Source organism: Theropithecus gelada, chromosome 2 (assembly GCF_003255815.1).
Source record: "Theropithecus gelada isolate Dixy chromosome 2, Tgel_1.0, whole genome shotgun sequence".
Taxonomy (NCBI): Eukaryota; Metazoa; Chordata; class Mammalia; order Primates; family Cercopithecidae; genus Theropithecus; species Theropithecus gelada.
This window is the reverse complement of record NC_037669.1, coordinates 155867756-155891425: the sequence shown is the minus strand read 5'-3', so window position 1 is coordinate 155891425 and position 23670 is coordinate 155867756. Positions and strand designations below refer to the sequence as shown.

The 23670-nt window shown below is 41.3% G+C and overlaps 1 protein-coding gene across 7 annotated transcripts in view; it reads left to right on the top strand.

Annotated features, from left to right (window-relative positions):
• PCCB (propionyl-CoA carboxylase subunit beta) overlaps positions 1–23670 on the top strand; it is a 94483-nt gene that overhangs the window by 33987 nt on the left and 36826 nt on the right. For 6 of the 7 annotated variants that reach the window (XM_025376077.1, XM_025376073.1, XM_025376075.1 and 3 more), the window contains 2 exons: positions 11096–11206; positions 21407–21515. In XM_025376077.1, coding sequence (XP_025231862.1) covers positions 11096–11206; positions 21407–21515 — 220 coding nt within the window. Of the gene's footprint in view, positions 1–11095; positions 11207–13696; positions 13784–21406; positions 21516–23670 lie in introns of all 7 variants that reach the window. The other variant, XM_025376072.1, reaches the window with a different exon arrangement.

Genomic DNA, 23670 nt, shown 5'->3' with positions numbered 1-23670 from the left:
TTTTTTTTTTTTTTTTTTTTTGAGACGGAGTCTGGCTCTGTCGCCCAGGCTGGAGTGCAGTGGCCGGATCTCAGCTCACTGCAACCTCCGCCTCCCGGGTTTAGGCCATTCTCCTGCCTCAGCCTCCGGAGTAGCTGGGACTACAGGCGCCCGCCACATCGCCCGGCTAGTTTTTTGTATTTTTTTAGTAGAGATGGGGTTTCACTGTGTTAGCCAGGATGGTCTCGATCTCCTGACCTTGTGATCCGCCCATCTCGGCCTCCCAAAGTGCTGGGATTACAGGCTTGAGCCACCGCGCCCAGCCTCTAATTTTTAATGTTTGACCATAAGGTAAGATTTTATAGACTCTTTTTAACCTTTTATAATTTTTGCTAAAGAGCAGGTTTGTGCTTTAAGAAAAACCTGTTATGCTTTTATTTTAATCTCCAGTTTGCAGAAAAACTGGATGATACCTCTTTAACTTTAGATAATACATTTACACACAGAATTTACACACAATTAACATTTTAAAACTTGCTTAAACCTTTAAAACAATTTTTTAACCTTTTAATTTAGGTAAAAATCTGCATTCTTATGCCTCCTTATAATCCTTTTACAAACGTATACTTTACTTTCCTTATACACCTTGCATATAAACTGTCTCTTCAATAGTTTTACATTCAGGAGGCCTAATTACTTTTAAATTATACAACATTTCCTGCATAAATTCTTTTTCTAACACACTTTTTTAATAACTTTTTTTCATGACTTTTACAAGCAATTTTTCGACATGTCTTAACTTTCTGACTTATTACAAACATTTCTTTCTTTAAACAACCAGTTGATTTATTTCAGGATAAGAATTTACCATATAGGCCAGGCGCGGTGGCTCAAGCCTGTAATCCCAGCACTTTGGGAGGCCGAGATGGGCGGATCACGAGGTCAGGAGATCGAGACCATCCTGGCTAACACGGTGAAACCCTGTCTCTACTAAAAAATACAAAAAATTAGCTGGGTGAGATGGCAGCGCCTGTAGTCCCAGCTACTCGGGAGGCTGAGGCAGGAGAATGGCGAGAACCCGGGAGGCGGAGCTTGCAGTGAGCTGAGACAGGAGTGACAGAGCGAGACTCTGTCTCAAAAAAAAAAAAAAAAAAGAATTTACCATATAACATTCTTTTTACATAAATTTTGCTCCCCCCGCTTTTTTCCCCTTTTTTTCCTGAAGATAACCATTCTTTTCCAAAGCGAACTTCCTTTATGTCTGTGAACTAGACTGTCTTAGGCCACAAGATTAGAAGTTACTATAATACATGTTACACTGCTAACTTTTAGCAAACTTTACTTTTGTTGAAAACCTTGTAAGTTTGGAATTTCAATTATCCTTTGCTATTTTTTTTTTTTTTTTTTTTGAGATGGAGTCTCGCTCTGTTGCCCAGGCTGGAGTGCAGTGGCCGGATCTCAGCTCACTGCAAGCTTGCCTCTCGGGTTCGCACCATTCTCCTGCCTCAGCCTCCTGAGTAGCTGGGACTATAGGCGCCTGCCACCATGCCAGGCTAATTTTTTTTATTGTTAGTAAAGCCGGGATTTCACTGTCTTAGCCAGGATGGTCTCGATCTTCTGACCTCATGATCCGCCCGCCTCAGCCTCCCAAAGTGCTGAAATTACAGGCGTGAGCCACTGCACCCAGCCTATCCTTTGCTATTAATAAGACCTTATTTAGTCTAAATTAACTTAGAATTGGTATAGATGGCTCTCTCTCTCTCTTTTTTTTTTTTTCCTCAATTACCCGGGAGGAACCATCTATATCTCCTGTCCTGAAGCGAGTTCTAGGTCTGGTCAGACCTTTGTATGGTAATTAAGATTTAGATCTCCTGTTAGGAAACCTGCTGGGTTATGGGTATTTTCAGAGGTTAATGTTAAATCATCTTTTTTTTTTTTCCCCCTTAGGATACTTCTGAACTGGTGAGGTATGCTCACAATGAGGTTTCTTCTAAAAGTTATTTTTCTACTTTGTTCTGTTAGCAAAGCAGTTGCTGCTACAGATTGAATGCATTTGGGCCATCTGCAGATAGGTTAAAGATTTTTTGATAGGAAGGCTACAGGTTGTCAGTGACCTCAGTGCTTTCCAACTACGCCCTTGTTTACACTGAAAACAAAGTGGTATTGGAGTGTTATAGGGTTAGGGAGAATACCTTTAATTATCAATTATAGGTTTTAAATTTACCCTGGCTTTTAAAGGAGTAGGGTACACTTTTTTTTTTTTAAAAAAAACTACTTGTATATTTTTCTTTTTCTGTCTTTGTCTTTCTGTCTGTCTTTGACTTTCCTTTTGCCTGTCTCTTTCTCTCTCTCTCTCTGCCTCTCTCTTTCTCCCTCTCTTTCTCTCCTTGACTCTCTCTGTCTGTCTCTTCCTCTCTCTCTTTGCCTCTTTTCCTCTCTGTTTCCTTTCTTTCTCTCTACTGGTCTTTGCTTGCCTCTGCCAGCTGCTTATGCTGCTGTTCTCTCAACCACTATGGGTTGGGGGGTCTAAAACCAGCTGTAACCAAGTGTCTGTGTACGGGAACTGGTCTGGTTGCCCTGGCTTACAGGTTACCTTGTGCCATACCTTTGAAACAAAGGACCTGTCTAGGCTTCCTTCTGATGGCCAACCTACCTCTAATGCTGGCCAGTCTATCTTACACAAAGTTTTAAGTTTTCCTGGTGTCATAGTACTCCATAGTCTCCCTTAAATCCTGTTTTGAAATTTTTCAACATAGTTCCTGGTGGGTTGGGCTTACTTTGTGCCTGACCCATGCTTCTTCGAGAAAAAAACACCATGCTCACACCACATGCACACCACAAAACAAAGAATGGGTAAAAAGGGCACACACACACTTTTACGGTTAATACCAAACCAGAATCAAAACCAAAATCAGAGTATCAAGAAATCCAAGCCAGGTCAAAACCTAAAACCAAAGTATCAAGCAATCCAAGTCAAGTCAAAAACAAAAACCAGAGTGCCGGTACAGGCACGTTGTGGGTGATCAGGCCATGCTTCCACTCAGATGGAGTAGGCAAGTTCCCAAGACCAGTCCTGTCAAGCAATTCAAACCAAGTCAAAATCAAAATCAAAGTGCCGATAAAGGCACACCGTGGGTGATCAGGCCATGCTTCCACTCAAATGGAGTGGACAAGTTCCAAAGACCAGTCTTACCAAGTTTTAGATGTCTGGACTCCAAGCGCCAGTTCCTTCCCATTGTTCAGCCAGAGTTGATCCTCCACAGGGGCCTGCCACACACTGCTCTGGCAAGGCATCCCACTGGGGCAAATGCCTAGCTGGGAGCGCTCTCAGGATCCGCGCCGCTCAGGCTGGTCGGAGTGCCCTGCAGGGATGTTCCACAGGGCAGGCTTAAGCTGCCTAAGGAGCTGCCTTGACCATCCGCCAGTCACCTCACTTCCTGGTCAGGGAACCAAGAAATGTAGCAGGAAGAGCTGCAGACAAAACCCCTCAGACACCAAGTTAAAGAAGGAAGGGGTTTATTCGGCCGGGAGCATCAACAAGACTTCTGTCTCAAGAGCCAAGCTCCCCAAGTGAGCAATTCCTGTCCCTTTTAAGGGCTCACAACTCTAAGAGGGTCTGTATGAGTGGGTCATGATTGATTGAGCAAGCAGGGGATGTGTGACTGGGGGCTGCATGCACCAGTAATCAGAACGGAACAGAGCAGGACAGGGATTTTCACAGTGCTTTTCCATACAGTGTCTGAAATCTATAGATACATAACCAGTTAGGTCAGGGGTAGATCTTTAACTACCAGGCCCAGGGCGTGGCACCAGACTGTCTGCCTGTGGATTTCATTTCTGCCTTTTAGTTTTTACTACTTCTTTCTTTGGAGGTAGAAATTAGGCATAAGACAATATGAGGGGTAGTCTCCTCCCTTAGTGATAGCTTAGGTCATGCACTCCTTTCTGTTCAGTGTTATTCTACCTAATGGACTGTGTTGGTTGGCATCCAGCCAGGAGGTAGCATTTGCAAAACACCAGCTGCAGCAGTAGCGGTGGGATTTGAGCTTGTCTTGTGTTGCCCAGGGGAGGTATTCTGGTTTCTCAGGTGACAACGGGGGCCATAAATCTGCCAAAAGTTTCTGTCCTTTGTGTTAAGTAACCAGGGGTAGAGGGGTACAGTCAGGTGGGGGCTGGGTCAGGTGGGTCTACACTCTGTCTCTCTATGTGTGGGGAAAACCATGGCCCCTATAGGGGCTGAGGGGGGGCAGTTCTCAGGTCATTAGGGTAGTGTTCCAAAGAGGAATATAACTGCCTCTGCTGCACAGAAGAGTTTGCACAGGGCGTGGGGAGTAGCAGGTGGCACTAAGCCTCACCCAGGTCCCACACAGTCAGAAAGGCAGATCTCACTCCCTCTGTGCTCTGCTAGCTGCACTGGGCTAAGTTCCAGGCAGCCTAGGCTCAGAACTCAAACCTGCCCCAGGCCATAAACTTTCCCTGTGGTAAAGCAGCCATGACTTTCAGGCCATGCTCTTCCCAGGCCACCTGCAGGGCCAGGCAACTGGCTCATGCACTTGTGGCTGCAGTGCACTTCTCCCTACCCCTGGGAGGTATGGGTTCTGGACAAAGGAGTTCATCCCCACTCAGTGTTATATCTTGAAATTGGGAGATTCTTTCAACCTGCAACCGCTGCCTGAGCTTGTTGGCTGACTTCCCCAAGGTTCCCTGTGAGGTACAATAAAGAATGACTTACCTTGCCCTGCACTGGAGACTAGGAATGCCTGCAAAGCACTTCCCGCCACTGTTTCTACTTTTTTATTTCTTACTGCTCCCTAAATCAATCCCAGTCCTGGGTAAGGTTAAGGCCTTCCCCCGTGGCCTGGATTTTCAGGTTCCCCAGTGGGAACCTGAATGCAGCCTCTCCCAATCTCACACTCTGGAGACTTACAGTTTTTCCCTTGTCTTATAGTGTAGACTGCAGACTGCCACTTCTTTAAAAGGTCTGTGGATTATTTCAGTTTTTCTGTTAAGTTCCTGTGTGGCTTCTTGGAAAAAGGGTCACCATGTGAATCTCAATACACTATTCTGTTCTTCCAAGTGGGAGAGGCATGCTAACACTGCCTCTTACCTGCCATCGTGGTGGGGGTGGAAAAACCAAAACCTTTCAAAATATTTTCTAACTTCTCTTGTAGGTTCTTCTTTTGCCTACTGCTTATTTAGAAGTGTTTTGATTAATTTTTACGTATTTGTGAATTTTTCAGTTTTCTATTGCTATTGAATTATAGTTTTATTCCATTGTGATCAGAAAAGATGTTTTTTTATGATTCCAGTCCTTTTGAATTTAAGATTTGTTTTGTGTATGGTCTCTCCTGGAGAATGTTGCATATGCATTTGACAAGAAGTGTATACTCTGTTGTTGGGCGGAGTGTTTATAGGTCTTTTATATGTATTAGTTTATAGTGTTGTTCAAGTGTACTGTTAACTAACTGATCTTCTGTCTGGTTGTTCTGTCTATTATTAGAAGTGAAATGTTAAGTCTGCAACTATTATTGTGCACCTATTTCTCCCTATAAATTCTGTTAACTTTTGCTTTGTGTATTTTGGGGCTCTTGTTGCTTCATAGATTTTGGGGCTCTGTTAGGTGTGTATATTTTTATAATTGGTATATTTTCTAGATGTAGTGAACCTTTTATCAATATGTAATATCTTTGTCTCTAGAAAGTTTTTGATTTAAAGTCTCTTTAGTCTGATAGTAATATAGCCACCGAGGCTCTATTTTGGTTACCCTTTGCATGGAATATTTTTTTCCATCCTTTACCTCTTCATGTCTTTATATCTAAAGTGAAGCTCCTCGGCCGGGCACGGTGGCTCAAGCCTGTAATCCCAGCACTTTGGGAGGCCGAGACGGGCGGATCACGAGGTCAGGAGATCGAGACCATCCTGGCTAAAATGGTGAAACCCCGTCTCTACTAAAAAATACAAAAAAACTAGCCGGGCGAGGTGGCGGGCGCCTGTAGTCCCAGCTACTTGGGAGGCTGAGGCAGGAGAATGGTGTAAACCCGGGAGGCGGAGCTTGCAGTGAGCTGAGATCCGGCCACTGCACTCCAGCCTGGGCGACAGAGCGAGACTCCGTCTCCAAAAAAAATAATAAAATTTAAAAAATAAAAATAAAGTGAGGCTCCTGTAAATAGCATACAGATAGATTCTGGTTTTTAAATCCAATCTGTCAATCCCTGTCTTTTAATAGAAGAGTTTAATCCATTTATACTTAGTGTGATTGCTGGAAAAGAAGGATTTACTTCTGCCATTTAGTTATTGCTGTATGTGTTTTGGTTTTTTATGCCTCAGTCCCTCCATTACAGCATTGGGGTGGTGATATTTAGTTAAATTGTTTGCCTTTTTGATTCACTTCTTTCATTTTAATCATATTTTAAAGTTTGTTTTCTTAGTAGTTACCTTGGGGATTATAATTAATATCTTAAACTAGTTGGAAGAATACTAGGTTAGCTTTAGTAGTACGTAGACACACTGCTTCTGTAACTCTCCATCTTTTTTTATGTTGTCATAGAGTATATCTTTATACATGGTATACTCATTAACAGATTTATGATTGTTTCATACATTTGCCTTTTGTTTTTTATTTATTTTTGTAAATTTTATTTTTTGTGCAGACTCCTCTGCTGGGACTGCCACTGCTGAGAGGAGCCGTAAATTGACCTTTTAAATCACATAGGAAAAAGACATTACAAACCAAAGTACAACACTACTTTTTATGTTTACCTAGGAAGTTAGATTTATTAGTGTTCTTTATTTTTTCTCCTGACTTCATGTAGCATTTCTTCTATGGCATGTCTGTTGCGAATGAATGCTCTCAGCTTTTGTTGACTTGGAAATGTCTTAATTTTCCCTTCTTTCTTGAAGGATAGTTTTGCTGGATATAAAGTTATTGGTTGACCAGTTGTTTTGTTTCAATAATTCTTTTTTTCTTTTTGAGACAGAGTTTTGCTCTGTTGCCCAGGATGGAAAGCAGTGGTGTGATCTTGGTGTACAGCAACTCCACCTGCTGGGCTCAAGTGATTCTCCCTCCTCAGCCTCCTGTGTAGCTGGGACCATAGGCATGCACCACCATGCCTGAATAATTTTTGTGTATTTTGTAAAGGCAGGGTTTCACCATGTTGCTCATGTGGGCCTCAAACTCCTGGACTCAGTTCACCTCCCTTGACCTCTCAAAGAGCTGCAATTACAGGTGTGAGCCATCATGCCCAGCCTTCTTTCAATACTTTATTTTGTTTTTATTTTAGACACAGGGTCTTGCTCTGTCATGCAGAATAAAGTGCAATGGCATGATCATGGCTCATTGCAGCATTGACCTTGTAGGGTCAAGTAGTCTTCCTACGTCGGCCTTCTGAGTAGCTAGTAAAACACCACTATGCCTGACCAATTAAAAAAACTTTTTTTTTTTTTTTTGTAGAGATCAGGGCCCACTATGTTTTCCAGGCTGGTCTCAAACTCTTGGCCTCAAGTGGTCCTCCTGCCTCATTCTCCCAAAGTGTTGGGATTACAGGTGTGAGCCAGTGCACCTGACTTTTCAGTACTTTAAATATGTCCCACCACCTTCCGGCCTCCATGGTTAATCTTACTGAGGATCCCTTGCATGGGATGAGTTGCTTCTATCTTGCTGCTTTCAAGTTTCTCTTCTTGCATTTGTGTTTTGACAGTTTGACTATAATGTGTCTCCGTGTGGATCTCTTTGAGTTTGTACTGCTTGGAGTTTGTTGAGCTTCTTGGGTATGTATATTTATGTCTTTCATCAAATGTGGCAAGTTTTCAGTCATTATTTCTTCAAATCTTATCTCTGACCCTTTCTTTTCTTCTGGGATTCCTATAATGTCTATACTGGCGTGTTTGTTGGTTTCCCACAGGTCCCTCAGGCTTTAATTTGTCTTTTTCTTTTTTCTGGTTCCTCATACTGGATAATTTTAATTGTTTTTGTATTCCAGTTCCCTGGTCCTTTTTTTCTGCTTGCTTAAGTCTGCTGTTGAACCCCGGAAATGAATTTTTCATTTCAGTTATTGTACTTGTCAACTCCAGGCTTTCTGCTTTGTTCCTTTTTATAATTTCTATCTCTTTATGGTGTTCTCATTTTGTTCAGACATTGATTTCCTAATTTCCTGTAATTTTTCCCCCACAGCTTTCTTCAGCTCATTGAACATATTTAAGTCAGTTTGTGTGGCATCTTTGACTATTAAGTCCAATATCTGGGTTTCTTCAGAGACGGTTTTTGTTAAATTATTTTTTTCTTGTGAATGGGCCATACTCATTTCTTTGTATGATTTCTAATTTTTTGTTGAGGATGGGCAATTCTGAATATTATGTTTGGAAGTTTGGAAGTCTAGTTCTTCCACTCTTCAGGAATAGCTGATTTTTGCTTGTCAACTACTGGATCCATCTGCTTGAACTTTCCCAAGCTGTTTTTGCGAAGAGTATGTTCCTTATTGAATATGGTCATTGAAATTTTAGTTCTCTTGTCCCTGTGTTTAACCAGCAGTCTCACAATAATTTCCTTAAATGTCTGTCTCCCAGAAGGGTGGAGGGGTGTGGACCAAACTACCTTTTTAAATCCCTTGTGGTTGAGAAGCTGCTTGAGCCCATCAGGGTTGAAACAATGCCAGCCTCTATGCTTGGCCCCTCAGCCATCAAAAGCAGTGGTCAGCAATCAGAACACACAACCTTGATTTTTCAAGATTGAAAAACCAAGATGCAAAGGTTCTCATTTCCCAATCTGGCACCAGCTGGCTACACTAGGAACATCTTCGTGGCTACCTGCCATGGTCTGTTGGCTGGGGGATTATAGCAGCCATGTTATTAATAAATGTGAAATTTACTGAAATTTACTTGCTGCTTTATCAAACTCTCCTCTGGGCCCTGAAGTGTTTGACTTGACTCCAGAGTTCAAAAATAGTTGCTTTGGACAGTTTCTATCAGTTGAATAGTTGTTTTGATCTTGGATTCCTGGAGCTTCCTATTCTCTCTTCTGTGATGTCACTCAGCTCTTTTATGGTAAGCATATATTTTTAGTGTACTATTTTAATTTCTGGTGTTTTTTAGCTGTATTTTTTGAGTTATTTTTTGTAGTTGCTTTAAGGGTTACTATATATCTTAATTTATCACAATCTGCTTCAAATTAATACTGACTTAATTCTGGTAAAACACAGGAGCTTTGCTCCAATGTAGCTCCATTTTTGCCCCCTTCATTTGTGCTTTTATTGTTATATAATACTCAAAACAGTGTTAATTATTGTTTTATACAGTCTTGTCTTTCAAAGTACTAAGAAAAGAGAACTATACTTATGCAGTATTATAATCACATATTTATCATTTTCAGCACTCTTTTTTTTTTTTTTTTTTTTTTTTTGAGACGGAGTCTCGCTCTGTCACCCAGGCTGGAGTGCAGTGGCCGGATCTCAGCTCACTGCAAGCTCCGCCTCCCGGGTTCCCGCCATTCTCCTACCTCAGCCTCCCGAGTAGCTGGGACTACAGGCGCCCACAACCGCACCCGGCTAATTTTTTGTATTTTTAATAGAGACGAGGTTTCACCGTGGTCTCGATCTCCTGACCTCGTGATCCGCCCGTCTCGGCCTCCCAAAGTGCTGGGATTACAGGCGTGAGCCACCGCGCCCGGCCTCATTTTCAGCACTCTTAATTGGTTCTTGTGGATTTGAATTACAGTCTGGTGTTATTTTCTTTCATCCAGTAGGACATTTTGAGCTGGTATGGGCAATGATGGCAGCCTTGGTTAAGAATGCCACAGGTGGGCCGGGCGCAGTGGCTCACGCCTGTAATCCCAGCACTTTGGGAGGCCGAGACAGGCAGTTCACGAGGTCAGGAGATCGAGACCATCCTGGCTAACACGGTGAAACCCCGTCTCTACTAAAAAATACAAAATAATTAGCCGGGCGTGGTGGCGGGCACCTGTAGTCCCAGCTACTCGGGAGGCTGAGGCAGGAGAATGGCGTGAATCTGGGAGGCGGAGCCTGCAGTGAGTCGAGATGGCGCCACTGCTCTCCAGCCTGGGGGACAGAGAGAGACACCGTCTCAAAAAAAAAAAAAAAAATGCCACAGGCTCTCACTGTTCTTATCTCAACTTTAGCAGTTTTTAATGAATAAACACTTATCAGTTTGTTATATTTGGCTCATTTTTAGAACCCTGAAATACTCACTTTTGACAATGTTGTCCAGTTGTTTTTGGGGAGAGAATTTTCTGAACTCTTCACTCTGCCACAGCTGGAAGTCTCCCCAACTACCTTGGTATTTTTGCAGAAAGTACAGATTACATTTTGCACTGTCCTTAGCTGTGTAGAGATTGGGCTTAGAGCCAAGGCAGGCTGAAAAGTGAAACTACTTTTCCTAAACTGATGGGACTTAGGAGAAGGAAAGGGGTTGGAAGTAAGGCAAAAGAGTAATTGGGCCTTTATCATCTTGCCTGGGTCTTTGAGCCACCACATCCTGTCTTTCCTAGGAGGTGGACTGAGGCTTAGTCCTTCACAACACAATGTCCTTATGGAGGCTTTCTGGCTCCTCCTACCTCCTTCTCTGCTGCATGCCTTGTCTGGGGATGGGCAGAGTAGACATTGGGTACTCAATGTCAAGAAGCACCTGCCTTATACCCTTGCCAAGTGACTACTGTGTGCCTTCTGTGGAGGGTGTGGAGGGACTCAAAACAGAGGTCAGGGTGACAGGATAAGTGTTGGCTTTCCAAACTCTGCATGAGGTTTTCATTCTTCTTTCAGGCAGCTTTACACAGACAGGGGGCTTTGTGTTTGGAGCAGTGGTGTGGGTGATGGGACACACTCTGTACCTCATGCCCTTAGTGAAGGTTTTAGGGAAACTGCTGCGCAGGAGCGGAGGGGAGATAAAATATTTGCCTCAGAAAGTAATATGCTGACCATCCCAGCAGTTATGGGGAGAAAATGCACATCTAATTCTTAAAGAACTTTACTGATTAGGTCTGTTGCCTCCTGTATAGAATTTCTGTGGAAAAAAAGCCAAATGTTAACGTATTGTTGTCTTTATCTTTCTGCAGATAATGCCTCAGACATCTCTGTAACCCGATGCCTTTGCTTTTCTGTTTTGGCAGAGGAATGTTACGGCATCTGGGGTCATCCCTCAGATTTCTCTGATCATGGGCCCATGTGCTGGTGGGGCTGTCTACTCCCCAGCCCTAACAGACTTCACGTTCATGGTAAAGGTAAGAAAGAAGGGCCTGTTTCTGGTGCCCTTTGATATTTGTGCAGTTCCTTACCTGCAATAAAAATAATTCCTGACCCAGATCTAGGTTATCTGCATTCTCATTGGCTTTCAGCATAGTGATGATAAGGTGTTAGTGGAGAGAGGGTTCTGGCATGAAATTTGTAGCTCATGGGGGTTCAGTGGCAGGGGGTGCTTATATACTTCATTGCTGGGTGATTTTACTTGTTGATCTGAATTGCAAATGATTTTCAGGTAATCGATGAATCCTGTCCTCTGAACAGATAGATAACTGTTTACTGAGTCCTATTCAAGAAGTTTCTCATGGAAGGCTTTTCTGTAATCCGTTTATTGGAAAGTTGTTTCTGATGTTTCACCTTTATTTCTTCAGCTCCTTGTCATTTTATTACTTTGTGTCCACAATGGTAATGGATAAATCTGATCTCACACTTCATTTTGAGAGGTACATATCTTTATTACATGACTTTAACGGACTTATATTTTAAAAATATTTTTAAATGAAGTCTATTTGAACTTATACAAGAGTAATTACCATTAATCTCAAACCCTGCTTTAAAAAAATCAGCCTTAAAATATTAATAAAAGTGAACATTGGATGCTAAGACAGAACGGTTGGGGGAAAAAGTAATGATAGCCATCCAACATGAGGAGAGGAGTTCTAGAGGGAATGTAAATGGGAAACCCTTTGTTCTCGAGGGAAGTTAGGCAGTAGGAATTCAGAAGTTTCACAAAGTGCTTACCACTTTGACTCAACTATTCTGTTCTTAGTGACATACTGAAAGCAGTGTAAGTGTTCAACAATAGGAGTAACTTTTATTAATCAAATTTAAGATGGGCCATACACAGTGGCTCACGCCTGTAATCCCAGCATTTTGGGAGGCTGATGCAGGTGGATCACTTGAGCTCAGGAGTTTGAGACCAGCCTGGGCAACATAGCGAAACCCCATCTCTACAAAAAAATACAAAAATTAGCTGGGCATGGTGGTGCATACCTGTGGTCCCAGCTACTTGGGAGGCTGAGGTGGGAGGATCACTCGAGTCCAGAATATCGAAGCAGCAGTGAGCCAAGATCACACTGCACTCTAGCTCTGGGTGACAGAGGAAGATCCTGCCTCAAAAATAAAAAAAAAATAAATAGAAGTAAGATGACCACTTCTCTTAAACTTGGTGGACAATGCAGAATTTTCTGAACTTTGCTTACTAAATCTATATATACATACCTAGCTGGTGCTACCCCCATTCTCTCCTCCTTCCTGCTGTTATGAAGGGAGGTGTGGGATCAATTCCTCTGACTAAAGTCATCCTTTCTTCCTGCTACACACTTCCACATTACTGAATATAACTCTCCACCCCTCTTCAGGACCCTTATACTGTCCCTTTGCTCCTTTCTCTTTAGTATCTTCAGTCTCTCCCTTGGTACCGGATCCTCCCATCAAAACTTAATCACGCTCAGGTCTTTCCTATCATCAAAACAAAAACTGTCCTCTAGTTGCAATACTCCTGTAGCTCTTGCTCTGTTTCTCTCTTGCCATCCCATTCTTCAACACATGTTAATTTAGCTTTGACCCCTAGACCACTAAATCATTTTTTTAAGGTCCTCAGTGACTTTTGCATCACCGTAAATGCAGTTTAACTCTCATCTTCGTCAGTCTTTCAACAGTGTTCCCTTGGCTTCCATTATACCATATTCTGGCATTTCTTCTCACAACTCTGACCATACCTTGCTGGTTTCCATTGGCACTTTACATGGTTCCATTCAGACTCGATGCTGGAGTTCATTCCAACTGCTTTCTCTTTTAATTCTGTGTTTTATTCTAAGCAATCTCATTTTCTGCTTACAAAACTTTAGTTAATAATTGCATATTAGTGAGACTTCCTCTCTTGTCCTCAGCAATATTATCAAGCTGTCGCCATTCTACATCTTAAATATTCTGTGTATTTAATAAGAGTGCAGTGGAAAATACTAAGTCTCTTTTAAAGGACTACACAAGGTAATTATAACATTCTTATGGGAGGAAGAAACATGCAAGCATAAACATTCTATGAAAGTAGTGTAATGAGGAGTTAGCCGTACCAGGTGCCAGGATTTAAAACTACAATAACTAAAACAGTCTAAAGAACTTGTAAGTAAGTGAACAGAAAGAGCAAGGGACATTACAGAATTGATAAATAGAGCTACATCTATTTGGACATTATGATGAAAAGGATATTGTTCTAAGCAAAGTCACTGATAATAACAATTTCTTATGTCAGAGATACCAATGATTGCTGCATCACTAAATCCAGTTAACATTTCTCACCCTTTGTCTTACCTCTTCACAATATTTGCTCTAACTGATCACTCCAGTCTCATGACTTTAAATACTGATCCATATGCTGACAACTCTCAAATCTGTTTCTCCAGGATTGTATGTTTAAGAGCCTACCAGAATTTCCATTTGAACTTTAATGGGTATCTCAAACTTAACAGGTTTTGATTTCTACCAAGCTCCTCCTGCATTGCTCTCTTACAGCCTTTGCCGTTTTAAATGGCAAGTCTAGTCTTCCAGTGGCTCAGGTAAAAGCTTTGACACTATTTGGACTCATCTTTTTGCTATCACATCCTAAATTTAGTCAGAAGGTCCTGTTGGCTTTACTTTAGAATATAATCCACAATATAATCAAATTGCTTCTTAGCACTACTACTTACTTCTTACTACCAAAACTGCTACCACTTTGATTCAAGCACGTCATTTCCCATCTGATTATTACAGAATCCTCCTGACTGCTTCTGTCACTGACTCCTTTGAGAGTCAAATTTACAAATTTTAAAAATTTGTAATCATTTTAAATTTTGTAATATAATACATATTCAGGAAAGTACATAAGATATGTATAGTTTAAGTTATTACAAAGTGCAAATGTGTGTAAATAATACGCAGGTCAGGCTGGGTGGGGTGAGTCACACCTCTAATCCCAGTGCTTTGGGAGGCTGAGGTGGGTGGATCACTTGAGGCTAGTAGTTTGAGACCTGGTCAACGTGATGAAACCCTGTCTCTGCTAAAAATATAAAAATTAGCCAAGTGTGGTGGTACGTGCTTGTAGTACCAGCTACTCGGGAGGCTGAGGTAGGAGAATCGTTTGAACCTGAGAGGCGGAGGTTGCAGTGAGCCAAGCGCGCCTGGGTGGCAGAGCAAGACTCTGTCTTAAAAAAAAAAAAAAAAAAAAAAATTAATAATAACCCGGGTCAGGAAATAGCTCTTCAAGAGCCCTGTCATGATGGTCCTTCCTAAGGATCACTGTAGCCTCCATCCTGCATAGAATTCTTTATTGTCTCAGCTTTTCTGGTAATGTTTTTATTTGCTTTGCTTCATAGTTGAAAATAAAAATTACCTCCCTAAACAATGTGGATTAGTGTTTCCTGTTTTGACCTTTATGTTAAGTGAAACCATGTAATATGCTTTCTTTTGTGCATGGCTTCTGGCTGATTTTAAGATTTATCTATGTTGTTCTTGGAAAATGTAGTTCATTCACTTTAACAGCTCTGTAGTAAGTGTGTGTGTATGTATGTGTGTATGCGTGTGTATATATATGTGTGTGTGTGTGTGTATGGTTTTTTTTTTCCTTTTTTTTTGAGACAGAGTCTTGCTCTGTCACCCAGACTGGAGTGCAGTGACATGGATCTCGCCTCACTGCAACCTTTGCCTCCTGGGTTTATGTGATTCTCACACCTCAGCCTCCCAAGTAGCTGGGACTACAAGCATGTGCCACCACACATCCGGCTAATTTTTTGTATTTTTGGTAGAGATGGATTTTGCTATGTTGGCCAGGGTGGTCTCCAATACTTGGCCTCGAGTAATCTGCCTGCCTCAGCCTCCTAAAGTGCTGTGAGTACAGACGTGAGCCACCGTGCGCAGCCATAGTAAGTATTTCTTAACGTATTCATTCATTCCACTGCTGACGGACATTTAAATTATTTCAAGATTTTTGCCATTGCAAATGATGCCGATGTAAACATTTTTCTACATGTATCTTGGCATGCACATTTGAGTTTCTGATGCTGATGTAAACATTTCACATTAGAGGCAATCCTAGGTCATAGAATATATATGTCTTCAGCTTCTCTAGATAATGCCCGTCTGTTTACTAAAGAGGCTGCAGCCAGCAGTTTGAGAATTTCAGTTGTTTCACATCCTTGCCAGCATTTATATTAACATATTTTAATTGTGCCAGTTTGATGCTTGTGGTATAGTCTCTTATTGTGTTCTCAATTTGCTTTGACTCAATTTGCATTAGTCCATAACTAATAAGGCTGAGTGCCTTTTCGTATGATTCCTGTTCTTCTAAATTAAGGTATGTTTATGACTGAATGTAGTCTCTCTTGGTGAATGTTCCATGGGAGCTTCAGAAGAAAGTGTATTCTGTTGTTAGAGGAAGTGTGTCCATCATATCCAGTTTATTAGTACCGTTTTTCTTTAATTTTAAAAATGATTTCTATTTATTTTACTTTTTAAAATGTTTTTTATTATTATTATTTTTTATTTTTTGAGACGGAGTCTCCCCCTCTCACCCAGGCTGGAGTGCAGTGGCGTGATCTCGGCTCACTGCAAACTACTTCAGTTCCCAGGTTCAAGTGATCCTCCTGCCTCAGCCTCCTGTGTAGCTGGGACTACAGGTACACACTGCCATGCCTGCTTAATTTTTTATTTATTTTTTATTTTTTATGTAGAGAACTGGTCTCACTGTGTTGCTTAGACTGGTCTTGAACTCCTGGGCTCAAGCAATCCTCCTCCCTCCCAAAGTGCTGGGATTACAGGTATAAGCTACCACACCTGGTCTTCTATAAAAAATTTTTAGAGACAGGGTCTCACTCTGTCTCACTTACCCAGGCTGGAGTGCAGTGGTATGATCATAGCTCACCAAAGCCTCGACCTCCTGGGCGCAAGTGATCCTCCTGTGTAGCTGGGATGACAGGCACATGCCAACACACCTGGCTAATTTTTTATTTAATTTATGTTTTTGAGACAGAGTCTCGCTGTGTCGCTCAGGCTGAAGAGCAGTGGTGCGATCTCAGCTCACTGCATCCTTGACTTCCTGGGGCCAAGCAATCCTCTCACCTTAGCCTCCTGAGTAGCTGGGACTATAGGTGTCTGCCACCATGCGTGGCCAATTTTTTAATTTTTGCAGAGACAGGGTTTCACCATGTTGGCCAGGCTAATTCTTATTTATTTTAATTTTTATAGAGACGGGATCTTGCCATATTGTCATAGGCTGGTCTTAACCCCTGGCCTCAAGTAATCCTCTCACGTAGGGCCCTTGAGTTGCTGGGATTATAGGCATGAGCCACTGTGCCCAGCTGATTGGTGTTACTGAGTTCATCTGTGTCTTTATTGTTTCTGCCTGCTGGATCTGTCCACTTTTGATAGAGAAGTGTTGAAATCTTCAACTGTAATCATGGATTCATCTATTTCTCCTTCCAGTGCTATCAGTATTTGCCTCATGTTATTTTGATGCTCTGTTGTTAGGTGCATACACATGAAGGACTGTCTCCTTGGAGAATTGACCCCTTTATCATTATTCAGAATTCCTCTGTATAATAACTTTCCTTGGTCTGAGCCTTTTCTGTCTGAAATTAATATAGCTACTCCTGATTTCTTTTGATTAGTCTTAGCATGTAATGTATTTCTGCAGTCATTTACTTTTAATCTTTATGTGTCTATTTCAAGTGGATTTTTTGTAGACATCCCATATAGTTGTGTCTTGACAGATTCTTGATCCAGTCTGACTATCTGTCTTTTAATTGATACATTTAGACCATTGACATTCAGAGAGATTGTTGGTATAGTTGGATTAATATCTACCATATTTGTTACTGTTTTCTTTTTGTTGTTTGTTCTTATTTTTGTCTTCCACTCTTCTGCCTTTTGTGATTTTAATTGAGCATTCTATATGATTCCATTTTTCTCCTGTATTAGCATGTTAGTTTTTTATATATATATATAAATTTTTGTTTTTTACATTCTTTAGTGGTTGCCTTAGAGGTTGCAATATAATTTACAACTATTTTAAGTTCAATTTCAGATAACTTCTGCTTCCCAGGTTGTGTGAGTATCTTATAATAGCAAAATCGTTCTAATTCCTTCCTCCCATCCCTCATATCGTATATATAAGATATGTGTACATAGTTGCCCTTGATCTTAGCCAAAAGGCTGAGAAGCGATGTGTACATAATTGAATTGTACATAATTAAATGTGTACATAATTGAATTTTTGCTATTACTTTGAATCAAAAGTTTTCATTTTACCTTCTTGAATCCTCTTTCTTTCTTTATGTACGTATAAGTTTCTGATCTTTATCATTTACCTTTTCTGTAAAGAATTTTGCTGAACATTTTTTGCAAGGCAGGTCTACTGGCAAGAGATTACCTCAAGTTTTGTTTGTTTGAGAAGGTCTTTATTTTTCCTTCACTTTTGAAGAATAATCTTGCAGAATGCAGAATTCTAGGTTGGTAGGATCTTTCCCCTCAACACTTTAAATATTTCATTCTACTCTCTTCTTCCTTGCATGGTTTCTAAGAAAACTTGGATGTAATTATTATTTTTGGTCCTCTATAGGCAAAATGTTTTTTTCTTATGGCTGCCTTTAAGATTTTTTCTTTGATTTTCTGTAGTTCGGAAATAATGTCTTAAGTGTAGTTTTTTGTTTTTTGTTTTTTTAGAGGTGGGGTCTCTCTGTGTTTCCCAGGCTGGTTCAAACTCCTGGGCTCACATGTTCTTCCTGCCTTAGGCTCGTGAGTGGCTGGGACAACAGGTGTGCACCACTATGCCTATCTTTCTCTGTGTAGTTTGTTTGTTTGTTTGTTTGTTTGTTTTGACATTCATCTTGCTTGATGGTCTCTGAGCTTCTTGGATCTGTGGTTTGGTGTCAGACAATTTGGGGAACTTTTCAGTCATTATTACTTCCTATATTCTGTTCTTTTTTCTCTTTCTGCTCCTTCTGGCATTCTCATTATGTATATGTTACATTGTCTGTAAGTTGTCCCACAGTTTTTAGATACTCCAGTTTTTTTTAATCTGATTTTTTTCTTTGCTTTTCAATTTGGGTGGTTTCTCTTGAGATATCTTCAAGCTCAGAGTTTCTTTCCTCAAGCAGGCCCAGTCTGCCAAAAAAACATATCAGATGCATTCTTTATTTCTGTTGCAGTGTTTCCAATCCCTGGCATATTTTAGTTTTTTTTAGAATTTCGATTTCTCACCTTACATTGCTCATCTGTTCTTGCTTGCTGTCTACTCTATCCATGAGAGCCCTTAGCATTTTGTTTATTTTTGTTTTTTGAGATGGAGTCTTGCTGTCTTGGCTAGGCTGGTGTTGAAGGCCTGGGCTCAAGTGATCCTCCCTCCTCAGCCTCCTGAGTACCTGAGACTACAGACACATGCCATTATACCTGGCAAACATCTTAATTGTTGTTTAAAATTTCTGGTCTGATGATTCCAACATTTCTGCTATGTCTGATTCCGGTTCTAATGCTTATTCTGTCTCTTCAAACTTCGTTTTTTGTCTTTTAGTATGTCTTATGACTTATTTCTGGTAGCTGGACATGATATACTAGGTAAAATGAACTATTGTAAATAGGCCCTTAGTAATGGTAAGGAGCTGGGGAAGAGGAAGTGTTCTGTAGTCTTATGAGTAGGTGTCAGTCTTTTAGTGAGCCTGTGCCTCTGAACTATGAATATCATGTGTCTCTCAGTCTTTTGCAGTCTTTAGGTGGGACAGGGTGGCTAGAGCGGGTTGGGGCTGGCCATTTCCCCTCTCCCACATGGAAGGCCAGAGCTGGCTTGAGTTTGGTATTTTTCTTCCCTCGGGTCAGCAGTTTCTGATAAAACTTCAGCAGGTTAGGCTCTGGTTATATAGTTTCGCCTGAGGGCAGACCCTGTTAAGGATTGTGCTCTGGTGCATTTCAGAAGGGTCTCTTTTTTCCCCCTATGCATGTCAGAAGCGTAAGGGAGTTTTTCTCTGATAATCACTGTGAGAACCTTGTTGAGTTCCTAGAGGTAAAACTCACAAAAGTGTGGGAGCCCCAATGACTGGCCGCCCCTGGAGTCTTCATCTCTCAGACTTGTCCATGCTGGGCCTCCAGCAATTTGTTAGTTGTAGTTCTGGATTTCATACATCAGCCCTGGCTCTGGGGGAGATTTGTGCTTGTGGGTTTCTGCCCTGCAAGGCTCAATTTTCTGCATCTGCCAGTCGGTCTCCAGTTTTGGAGTGCTTTGTTCTGTGACCTCACCTCTCTGATGGATCTAAGAAAAGCTGTTGGTTTTTCCCCTGCAACTTGTTCAGCTTTTTATTTGTAAGGAAGGAGTATCAACTTTCAGCTTCTTATGTGCTAGACTGGAAACCTGAAATTCTGTGTTTCTAGTTTTTTTTTTTTTTTTTTTTTTTTTTGAGACGGAGTCTCGCTCTGCCGCCCAGGCTGGAGTGCAGTGGCCGGATCTCAGCTCACTGCAAGCTCCGCCTCCTGGGTTCACGCCATTCTCCTGCCTCAGCCTCCCGAGTAGTTGGGACTACAGGCGCCCGCCACCGCGCCCGGCTAGTTTTTTGTATTTTTTAGTAGAGACGGGGTTTCACCATGTTAGCCAGGATGGTCTCGATCTCTTGACCTCGTGATCCGCCCGTCTCGGCCTCCCAAAGTGCTGGGATTACAGGCTTGAGCCACCGCGCCCGGCCGTTTTTTTGTTTTTTTTTTTTAAACAGTTTCAAATAAGGCTGCTATAAACATTTGTTTCGAAGTCTGTGTGTGAAGTGGGGAAGACCTTTCTAGCTAGACTTTTCTAGCAAGATTTCAAACCAAGAAGCCATAAGATAAAAGACTGATATAATGCATATGATAGACTAAAGACTAATTTCTTTAGTATATAGAAAAGCCAGCGATGTATTAGAAATGGGCAAAGAACATGAATAGTGAGTTTAGAGAGCACTGTAATATTGATTGCAGAATTGCTTATTATACTAAAGTTTTGGAAACAACCTTCATGACCATCAATTGGTGAAAAGTTAAATTATGATACAAATCTTACTATACTGATAAGGAATAGAATGATCTTCAAGCTAGAAAAGCAAATTTGAGAACAGTGTGTATAGAACACTGTGTTGGGAAGAAAATGTTTGCATTAGAATGTGTTTGTGTTAGATAATGTTTGTGTTAGAAAATAAGAGGGCAAATAAATGTATATATTAATGCTCATGGATTCATGGGTGTCTCTGTAGGGAGAGAGAAGAAACTGACAGGGGATGCCTTAGGGGAGGGGAATTGGAGGCCTGAAAGTAAGGGCTGGGCTGTAGACTTTCCACTGTATCTCCTATTCCTCTGTTTAAATTTTGTGCAGTATGCTTATATTATCTATATATTATAAACTAAAAATTAAAAGCCTATCACTCTGTCATAATACCGAAGCATTGATTTGTTTTTTGTTTTTGTTTTTGAGAGGTTTTCACTCTGTCACCCAGGCTGGAGTGTAGTGGTGCAAGCAGTCATAGCTCACTGCGACTCCAGTAATTCTCCCACTTCACCCTCCTGAGTAGCTGGGACTACAGGCACATGCCACCAGGCCTACCTAATTGAAACGCATTTTTATGGAGACTGGGTCTCACTATGTTGACCAGGCTGGTGTTGAACTCCTGGCCTGAGGTGATCCTCCTGCCTTGGCTTCCCAAAGTGTTGGGATTACAGGTGTGAGCCACTGTGTCCCACTGATTTATCAGTATTTTTAAGTAGCTTCATTTAAAGTGACTGGTTGCATACAGTCTCCATATCTCAGTTTCCTCATATGTAAATGAGGGTGATAATAGTACTCAGGCTTTACCGACACAGTTTTGTGAAGTGCTTAAAAAAAATCTTGGTGCACAGCAAGCTCTAAGAGCCACCTGTTACTGTGTTCTACAGATGAATGACCTTGAAATGTTAGCCACACTGCAAGTTAACTTGCTGAGGTAGAACCATGCAACAGAGATTTTTTAAAAGTAGACATTGAGGCAGGGAAAACTTGGGTCTTCAGTTTGGATTTGCATCTTTAAGCTACATCCTATCCTCATTCGGCCACATCACTATCTTCTCTGCATTTGTCATCTTGGCTGAATCGACTCTAAGGCTGTGACCAGCTCTGGTGCTCTGAGGTTGACTGTTCTGGAAATCTTTTATTTCAGGACACCTCCTACCTGTTCATCACTGGCCCTGATGTTGTGAAGTCTGTCACCAATGAGGATGTTACCCAGGAGGAGCTCGGTGGTGCCAAGACCCACACCACCATGTCAGGTGAGAGGCCTTGAAGCTGACCTTGTTGTTTTCAAACACTGAGAAGAGGGCATTGCCAAAGCGCCTGGTGGCAGTTTTTGAGAAATGTTACTTAATTGGCAGACCTTATTTGGGAAGACTGTGGTACAGTCTATTGTACTACAATACAATACAGTGTATTGTTTACAGTTATAGTGATAAAGGTAGATTTAGTATAGAAAATTTATTAAATTAATAATGCCTGGTTATTCTTTAAAACAATTTAAAGCTCATTGCTGGAATGGTGATTTTAAGTAGGTATGATTTATATATGTACAGTTGAACCTTTGAAAAAAAATCTTATTGTGACATTTTTTATTCTAAGGTTAGTATATATCTTAGAGTACATAAATGTTTTACAATCATTGGCCAGGTGCATGATGGTCATGTACCATGTGTTCACGAATTTGGTCATAGTTGTTCACTTCTTTTTTTGGTTTTTTTTTGAGACAGGATCCAACTCTGTGGCCCAGGCTGGAGTGCAGTGCACAATCTTAGCTCATTGCAGCCTCTGCCTCCCAGGCTCAAGTAATCCTCCCACCACAGACTCTTGGGTAGCTGGGACTACAGGCATGCACCACCATGCCCAGCAAATTTTTGTATTTTTTTTTTTTTTGTAGAGACGGGGGTTACCATGTTACCAGGCTGGTGTCGAACTCTTGGCCTCAAGCAGTCTGCCCGCCTTGGCTTCCCCAAGTGCTGGGATTACAGGCATGAGCCACCATACCTGGTGGTTTTGTTTTGTTTTGTTTTGTTTTTGAGATAGGGTCTCACGCTGTTGCCCAGGCTGGAGTACAGGGGCATAATGATAGCTCACTGTAGCCTCAGTCTCCTGGGCTCAAGTGATTCTTCTGCCTCAGCCTCTCTAGTAGCTGGGACTACAGGTATGTGCCACCATGCCCAGGTAATTTTTATTTTTAATTTTTTTTTGTAGAGGTGTGGTCTCACTGTGTTGCCCAGGTTGGTCTCGAACTCCTGGGCTCAAGCAATCCTCCCACCTCAGCCTCCCAAAGTGCTGAGATTACAGGCATGAGTCACCAGGTCCTGCTAGTTGTTCACAACTTTAAGATTACATGCCAAGTTTAAAATGTATAAAGATTATTCTGTGCCTCAGCATTGAAACAAAAAGTTCTTGTTTAAACAGAAAGGCATGGAATTGGGAGTAGGGCATGATTCTGATATTAGTGAAGACATGTTAGCTGTTGGAGTAATTATTGCAATTCCATGTTTTCTTGTAAAAGAAACCACCCAGTTGTGAATGGATTGCCTACCACACAGCAATGTACCTAAAGACAGGAGAAATTACTTCTTTGAGAGATTTTACAGTAGTAAGAGGCTGGCGTGCCTGATTTATGCACCTCATTGCACTGTGGTTAAGGCATTGGGTCAGCATTTGTCAGCATTTCTTCCCAGTGTCCCTAAAATACAGATGGGTATTATCAGTGAAGTCTTAGATTAGATGAAATATAGTTTAAAAAAAGTCAGGGCTCTTGATTCCCCCACCCACAAAAATTGTTTCTCCCCTTGTCAGGTTGGCATCGATCTTGACTCATTCCTTTCCCTTACCTATCAGCATCATTTAGCCCCATCTTTTAAGACATATGTAGAATCAGAACACTTCTCAGCATCACCTCCAGCATGACCTGATGTCATGCTGTTGTCTCAGGGCTTTATTGGTAGCAGCCTGTTTTTCTTGCTGGGATATAATATAAAGCTGGGTCTTGATGGCATCTTAGATTTGATGAAATACGCTGTTTATTTTTCCCCGTTTTAATAGCATGATATGTTTGTAGTAGAAAACATACAAAACATAAAAACCACTAGATATTCCATCATCCACAGATAATCACTAGTGATTTTTTGGTTATACCCTTGCAGTCTTTTCACGCAGATGACTGTGAATACACATACACTTACTCAAACGTAGGTATGGGCATACTCTTATATAACCTGAGGTTTTTTTTTTTTTACTTGACAGCTTAAAGTAATGAATGTCTGCCATGACATTAAAGTTTCTTCTGTAGCACAATCTTAAGTGTGTTTTGTTTGTTTTTTTGATTGTAGGGCAGTATGTGGTTTTCTTTCTGGGCCTGTGGCTCTTTGATGGGCTGTGTCTGATGCGCTTGGCCCTGTATCC